This window comes from Myripristis murdjan, chromosome 8 (assembly GCF_902150065.1).
Source record: "Myripristis murdjan chromosome 8, fMyrMur1.1, whole genome shotgun sequence".
Taxonomy (NCBI): Eukaryota; Metazoa; Chordata; class Actinopteri; order Holocentriformes; family Holocentridae; genus Myripristis; species Myripristis murdjan.
In genome coordinates, this window is record NC_043987.1 from 15,218,600 (window position 1) to 15,226,985 (window position 8,386).

The 8,386-nt window shown below is 41.5% G+C and overlaps 1 protein-coding gene across 2 annotated transcripts; it reads left to right on the forward strand.

The window, feature by feature from the left end:
• On the forward strand, nucleotides 1–7,591 carry adap2 (ArfGAP with dual PH domains 2). Of its 2 annotated transcripts, none has more exons than XM_030059106.1 (12): nucleotides 1–131; nucleotides 632–753; nucleotides 1,237–1,361; nucleotides 1,536–1,627; nucleotides 1,978–2,066; nucleotides 2,417–2,529; nucleotides 2,852–3,001; nucleotides 3,100–3,183; nucleotides 4,216–4,278; nucleotides 5,973–6,050; nucleotides 6,185–6,413; nucleotides 7,152–7,591. In XM_030059106.1, exons 2-12 carry the CDS (start codon nucleotides 666–668, stop codon nucleotides 7,178–7,180), a joined length of 1,140 nt encoding a protein of 379 aa, XP_029914966.1. In that variant the 5' UTR covers nucleotides 1–131; nucleotides 632–665; the 3' UTR covers nucleotides 7,181–7,591. The 2 variants fall into 2 exon arrangements, with proteins under 2 accessions (XP_029914966.1, XP_029914965.1); XM_030059105.1 differs by having other exon boundaries at nucleotides 9–135.
• Nucleotides 7,592–8,386: the final 795 nt, after the last annotated feature.

The window sequence follows — 8,386 nt, forward strand, 5'->3', positions numbered from 1 at the left end:
GATGGCGAGGGGAAAACTCGCTTGAACATGTGGGCTCGTTTAGTCTGACCGCCTGCCTTCACAGTAAATGGACGTCTGTGGTTTGGGATTATAATTACGCAAACAATTGTTCTCGACTCATTCGGAGGGAGGTAGGTACGTTAACTATTTACATTTTATACTAGATGTTTTTTTGTAACGTGTCAAAGGGACCAGCCGTCAGGCAGCAGTTGGGAAAAATGAGACTTTTGTTTGCGCCGTCGGGTGACAAAGTGAAGATGGGTGCGTGTTTTCATGCGCACACTTTTTGGCGCAACACCTGCCATGTAAATGTGCATTATCAGCGTTTAACAGCAGGCAGGGGGACAGGCGGTGTACAGAGATGGCTCATCACATCACACTGTCACTGCAAAAGGTGCAGCACAGCGACAAAGGTCACACTGATTTCAGCGACACTCTTGTCTCCGGCAGTGCGCTCGGCCGGAGGCAGGCAGGCAGGCAGGGAGTGTCTCATATATGATTGCTGTGGCTTTCGGAGGGCGGGCTATCTCAAGTTCCAGTTTTCACTTGTACCGCTTTTATTTCGCCACGTGTAAAAAAATAAAAAAAAATAAAAAAAAATACACATAACCACCATGCTCGGCTCCACTAGGGTTTGACACCGGAGTCGAGTTTCATTCAACATCATGGCAAACCGGGAGAGAAACAAAAAGATTTTACTGGAACTGGTGAAACAGCCGGACAACAGTACATGTGCAGACTGCGGCGCTCCGGGTGAGTAGGCTGATCAATGGCCAATAAATAAATAAATAAAATAAAAAATTTTAAGACATGTTGCCTCACCACCACAGGGCTGGAAGGTGCGAAAACCATTATTAGGTAACAATATTTATATTTTCTTCTTAGCTTTGCCCAACACCCACACACTTGCTCTTTTACATTTATGAGTCAGACAGGCAATCTACCCTAAAATAGCAGTTTCAAGTTTATTTAGAGCCTTTAATCACTGTTTTGCTTAAAGGCTTGTAGAAAGCAAAACTACACCTGAGTAAAATAGACTTGCATTCGATTTTTTTTTTTCCCGCTTTCAGTTTAGTTTTGTTGTGAAACACTTTTACAATTTGTGATTTTATCAGTCATAGTGTCACATGACCAGATTTTAAGTCATGCTCATCTCCTTATAACATCTGGTCAAACAGTGGCTCTCTTTGCTTGCTGTGAAGTTAAAAATCATTGTGTATGAATCATGATCCCTAGATCCAGACTGGGCGTCCTACAAGCTGGGTGTGTTTGTATGTCTGAACTGCTCTGGGATCCACCGCAACCTTTCCAGCCGGGTCAAATCCATAAAACTGGACTTCTGGGAGGACGCCCTGGTGGAGGTTAGGACCATTTTGCCTGATTGTTTCCTCAACTCTAGTCTGGCAGTTGACATGGCTTTAAAGTATGCCGGTAATGTTGATAGACTGGTTCAGCCATGCAAGAACAGAGTTTGCCAGCATCAGGTGTAACGTTTATGTGTCTCTTTGTCTTTTTGGGAACCGTGACGAGTGCAGTTCATGAAATCCAAAGGCAATGCCAACGTCCGAGCTCAGTATGAGAAAGCTGTTCCGGTGTACTACTATCGACCTCAGCAAAAAGACTGTGCGTAAGTATTTTTTCAGCCGGGGAATGTTCATTCCCCTCACTCATGGCCCTCAAAAAGACCCTAGACTGACCCTCCTGCTTACTGGCCACCTGATCTCCCTGCGTCTTTGAGACTAGACATTTGGTTTTGTTCTTTCATGGGGCTTCAGTGTCCAGCAGTTGGAATAAGTGCTGGTGTTTCTGAGAAATCACAGTCTGCTGACAGGGCACTGCCATGAGGCAAGTGCAACTACTGATCATGGAAGTGGAAAATGAATTAACTTCCTACTAAGTCCAGAGTCATGCTTGGTTGTTTTTTTTTTCGTGCAGCGTGTATGGATTCCCCTGAAAACATAACATTTGTCTCTGCAGTGTGTTGCGAGAGCAGTGGATACGAGCTAAATACGAGAGGATGGAATTCATAGGAGACACCAAATATCCACCACTCTGTTATACCACAGGTGAAGGGGATTTGACCCTGTTTTTTCATTTATTGAAGAATTTTGCATTGTGTATACTTTTATTTCCGTATCGTCAATCTAAAACGTGCTGCAGTCTCCCCCTTAGTCTTTTCATTGGTTTAACAGTAACATGCACAATGTACTTCCTCATATGCACATGCAGAACTGTGCAAACAACAAACCTGTTTTCTGTACTTGAATTTTATTTTAAGATGTAGGAAGTGAAAACTGCAGGAAGTGTCACTCCTTGCTGCAATGTTTGGCCAAGAAACGGAAACATGCTTCACTTAAGAAAGACCTGCCCACACTGAGGCACCTGTGACTCAGTGGCTCTCTCGGTTTTACTCCAGGTTTCCATGAAGGGATGCTGTGGAAGAAAGGGAAGGAGAACATGCAGTTTCTGCAGAGGAAGTTTGTTCTGTCTGAGAGGGAGTTTACCCTGTCTTACTACAACAAGGAAGACGTAAGTTCCCCGCTGGTTTGACCCATTTAAAAATTCATCTTCCTACAGCCAAATTTGGTGTGAGGGCGACACACTGTAATATAACAAATTTCAATATAAATTGATAGGGGGTGCTATGGTGCCATAGTGTGGTGCAGCCCCCACCTCCCTCTCACCCTCCACAACTGCCCTCTGTTTTAATGCATCACACACTTTTACACCTCAGGAGATGGACTGGGGCAGGCTCAAGGGACTTTAGGGTCGGGCCGCTGCGGTTCTCTGGGCAAAATCTGGGGGAAAAAATGGGCTTGGTGTTTAGTTCCATGTGTTATTCTTGGTTCAGGAGACTAAAGGCCCGAAGGCTGTGATCTCCATCAAGGACCTGAACGCCACCTTTCAGCCTGAGAGGATCGGCCATCCTCACGGGTTACAGCTCACCTACCAAGAGGACAACCACATCAGGAACCTCTATGTTTACCACGAGAGCCCTGAGGTGGGACTGAACTATTGATATCGGTCTCTGCCAGGCCTCACTCTGAGTCACAGCTTGGTGGTCATGGTTAATCTGATTGTTTCTTCTTCTACCCATAGGAAATAGTCACATGGTACAACGCCATTCGTGCAGCTCGCTATGCTTACCTGAAGACAGCTTACCCTACTGGAAGCAATGAAGAAGTATGTATTCAAAAATGCATTTCAGTAGATCATATCTGTGCATATGTAGGGATGCATGATATTGGATTTTTTTTTTTTTTTTGCTGATATCCAATATGCAGATATTTTCCAACTCTTTTGGTCAATACCAATATATGCACCTATTTTCTTTTGCATCTAACTGCAGAGAACATCAAGTCTCTCCTGCTGTGGAATTAACATTTTATTATGCCTGCTCTTATTGTGAAGGCCCACTGGCAGATACAGACATAAAATACAGTGCAGGGCAAAATAAGAAAACCACTTCAACTTAGATTATGCACAACATGTCATATTTTATATTTTTATATAACATTTTCTTTTAAAAGAAGTAAGATTCATCCAACTGAATCAGGCTTGGGCGATGCTCTGCATGAGAAAATCCTGACAACAGCCACAATTTGACCTATTTCACATATCAGCATGTGACATCAGCAGAAATCTTCATTTTAGGATATTTCATTTTAAAGCCGATAGCAGCCAATACAGATGATGTGCTGATATTATCACGCTTCCCTAATATGTAGGCTAGTGTGGAAAGGTTCTACTACAACATTTAGTTCAGTACTCTCATATTTGTCTATTGCATTTGGCTTTGGAACTGATTAAACAGATTCTTCTCATTGGGTGAAAAAGCATGTAACTCCATTTTTGGTGATTTTTGAGCTTTCAAGCAAAATTAAAGGATTATATTTTCATGCTTTTCAGTGAAGGATTATATGCTCCTCCATGGATTGATAAAATTCTAATTAAATAGATAACTTGAAAATGTATCATAGACATCAACGCTTCAAACAGGAATGTTTAAATTAGTGGAAAGTTGATTGCAAAACACATGCGCTGCAAATAAGTGTGATACATTTTATTATCATGCCCCTCCATCTCTCACAAACAAATCAGCTTCAGCATTTGAGAACAGAATTAGCTAATACATAATTATAGAGGAAAAAAAACATTTGGTTTCTCTTTCATATTCTAAAGCCGTACATTCCTCTGTTCTCTTTTCTTTGTCAGCTGATACCAAAGATCACAAGAAACTACCTCAAAGAGGGATTCATGGAAAAGACCGGCCCACTGGTAGGTGGATGTAAAAACAGTCAGTCTTGGTGGATACTGCCATTGCCTCTGTTTTTAGACATTAATACCAGTAAGGGCGGAAAATTTCTGGTAAAATTCCGGAAGTATTGCGGAAACTTTCCATGGGAAGTTCAGCTGGGTAATTTTGGAAATTTTGTTTTGTCATAAGCAGACATAGAAATAGGCTCAATGAATAAATGAACACTCCTCAGTCAGCAGCTAAATCAAACTATAACTTACATTCTTGTATGATAACTGTATTTGTATGAAAACTGGCCAGCAGAAGAACCAGCATCACAGTTGAGCTACCTAGCACCATGATAGATAGCCTCTTAAATAGCTACTGTGTAAACACATTTTGATTTTTGACTATTTTTTCCAGTTAAACTTTTATACCATAGGTCAAATATATTTACCCCAATCATATCATCAAAACGTTCTTGACTGGATGTCGTCGGTGGGCTAAAATGTAGGCCTAGTCCCGTGGCCTCAGGCATCCTGCTGCAGTTTGCAGGATTCTAGAAATGGTCTGTGCATGGGTTTAAGGAACGCACAGTGCACGGCAGAAATTCAACTGAATTTGCATTAAATCTGGTTGTTTTAACCAGGATTATGCTGCAAGATGGTTTTTCTTCAACTACATTAAGGCTAACATGCAATTTTGCAAGTCTCCAGATTATTCCTGTAAATTCCTGTTAATTCCCATATATTCCCATTAACTCCCATGGAAAGTTTGAAAACTTTGAAAAAATCCCGGAATTTTGCAACCCTAATACCAGTGTTGTCTGTAGATGATTTTATTAGCCGAGTGCAGCAGTGTGAGCACTCAGCACCAACTGATGACACTAATATGGTGGAGTTGCTCACAGTATATATGTAAATACACTACTCACAAAAAGTTAGGGATATTCGGCTTTCGGGTGAAATTTCAGGATGAACCTAAAATGCATTATAACCTTTACAGGTGAACTTAATGTGACCTTCTGTAAACTTTTGAATGCACATGTCCAACTGTTCAGTGTTTCAGTACTTTTTGCACAAGTTGCTGTTCTCTAACAAGGAGTTTAACGGCAAAATTCACATCAGGTGTTTGATGCTCCAGCTCATCGAGGTCGTATCATTAGGGAACGGCTGCTGGAGACTGGGGTACCTCAGATGGAGTAGCCTGCACTTTCTCCAGACCTGCATCCCATAGAAAACCTATGGGATCAGCTGAGTCGCCGTGTAGAGGCTCGGAGCTCTGTAGCCCAGAACCTCAATGTCCTGAGGGCCGCCCTTCAAGAAGAGTGGGATGCCATTCCTCAGCAGACAATAAGTCGACTTGTGAACAGCATGAGACGTCGTTGTCAAGCTGTAATTGATGCTCAAGGGCACATGACAAGTTATTGACACTGACATTTTTTGTTGTGGTATATCCACCACTGTTGTTGGCTTTTGTTTCAAGAAATTGTTTGAGATGAGGAAATCACCAGTGCATGCTTCTACTTAAATGCCCTACTTTCATGATATAATATCACTGTAGCGTGAACATTTTACATTTTCCATAAATTTCACCCAAAAGCCAAATATCCCTAACTTTTTGTGAGTAGTGTATGTAAAACTACTTTTGAGAATATTTTTTGACCGTGGAGAAGATTTTATTTCTTAAGAAGGTTTTATGAAGCAAGGATTTATATTCCATGTGTTTTCAACAGCAAAAGGAGACGTTCAAAAAGCGATGGTTCATCTTGGACTCTCAGGACAGGAAGCTGCTGTATTTCAAAGGCCAGCTGGTGAGGAAGAAACCCTCCATCACTCCCTCTCCCATGTCAGCTGGAGCTCTTCAGGGCATTTTAACCACCGATTTCTGTGTGTGTGTGTGTGTGTATGTGTGTGTCTTTATGTGCTGTCCTTGTTTTGAATTTAGGATGCAGAGGAATTGGGGGTGGTGTTTATCGGCACAGAGAGCAACGGTTACTCGGTGAAGGAGTGTGTCCCAAAGAACGCGCGAGGCAACAAGTGGAAGTGCGGCGTGTTGGTTGAAACCCCTGAGCGCCAGTTTGTCTTCATGTGCGAGCAGGAGAGGGAGCAGAAGGAGTGGCTGGACGCCCTCCGGCAGGTGCTGTTCAGGCCCATGGCACCTCAGGACTACACAAGTAAGCAAGGCTGCAGAAATTATGCTCACACACACACGCTTACTTTCCCTGACAAGAGAAAGCCTCGTGTCTCTGAAGTGTCATCTCTTCAGGGACTTAGAACGGCGCCATGCCTTTGATCCAACAGCCTGTTATTCCAGAAAAAATTGAAATATGTCCCACTGGACTGAAAGCCCATTATTCTGACAGCCTGTTATCCTTAAAGCAAACGCCCATGGCTCTGAAAATACACACTCCGGAGGTGTTGGAGTTCAGTAAGCCAAGAAATGCGTCCACCCCTGTTTATCTGCACCCTAACCTGAGGAAATCCCTGCCTAAACTTCACCAAATTTACAGAGCAGACATGCTTGTGACTACTGGGGTTTCAGAATAAAGGGCCTTCAGACCAATGTGCACTCCCACTTAGAACAGCAGCTTTGTTTTTAGCTTGATCACCATGTATTTTTGTGGATGTATTTTATTGGATTTGAAAAGTTTTTATCTATATCTATCTATCTATCTATCTATCTATCTATCTATCTATCTATCTATCTATCTATCTAGATAGATAGATAGATAGATAGATAGATATAGATATAAAGATATATATATATATATATTTTTTTTTTGACCAGCTAAAGGTCATTCAAGCCTAATTATTCCAGTATTCACGTTCATGCATGCACAGTAACACACAGAGCCACAGACGTTTGTTAGATTAAAGCAAACACACTGACGAACATTTGTCTTTCCTTCCAGCTGAAGCGAACATTAGGTGGAAGAGATGAACGGCGGAGGGCCGACAGGGCAGAGAATGACAGAGAGAGGACTGCACTGTGTGAAGACCCAAGTGACTGGACTCCTGCAGCACCACAGATCAGCAGTGACTGTTTCCTCAGTACTGACTGTCCCTGCTTCGTCGCAGCACAGCAGCTTGACACGTGACACAGACTTTTGCTCTGTGCCTCAGTTTGGCCCAGAGACTCCCATCAACTCAGCCGACTGGATCTGGTGCTCTTTCCCCCGCTGGCTGTATCAGACATCGGAGTTACTTCAGAGTTGCTGCGCAGGACCGAAAAATCTTCAAACTGTATAAAACGTTTTCATTATTCAAGAGCAATTCCTGACATTTGAGGAAATATATTATCATTATGTAATATCCAGTCATGTGACCAATAAAGTTCCCCTATGTCACTGGACTAACCTTGTTATGTGGTGAAAAGAGGAGCTTATTTATTTATTTATTTTTTTATTTTAATTTTATTTAAATAATTCATGTAGTCCTGTAGATACATGACAGTCACACTGATGGTTAAAAAAACGACCATTTTCATGTTTCACCCATTTATAGCATATTTGACCCGAACATTTTCAGTGCTCTCAATATTTATGCCACCACAAACTCCATGAACGCAGTGTCCGCATTGAATATGCAACATGAATTCAAAAACTCAGTCTTTGCCATTTTTTAATACCATGAGTTATTTGTGCCTTATTTTTATTTTCATTTTTATTTTCAACTTGCCTAACCTGCTGTTAATTTTGGACAAAAGCTGTTCCCAGGGGTAACAGTGACATACTGAGCTTGAAGAGACCACAGGAGACACCTTCAGAGATATTCACATTTATCTCCCACATAACCTCAGTGATCCTGAGTGACTGACTCTAATTTAACACTATTTTAATATAGTTAGTAACTATATGGACTATTGATTTATTGATTACAATGGCTGCAGAATCATCCCTTTGGGTTGGAAACCTTTACAGCAGATTAAGCAATGACTATGCATGTAATCTTACAACACATCTATAGATTTATGTTCTAAAATTGTGCTTCCATTAAAGTGTCCATTGTTGTCAATTTTGGGTTTCAGTCCATAATCCTATGGAAGCCCATTTCCACCAGGGAAAAAATAAAAAATCCCAATGGTAAATCATAATTAGGAGATAAAAAGTCAAAATCATGAGATAAAAAGTAGAAATTCTGAGATAAA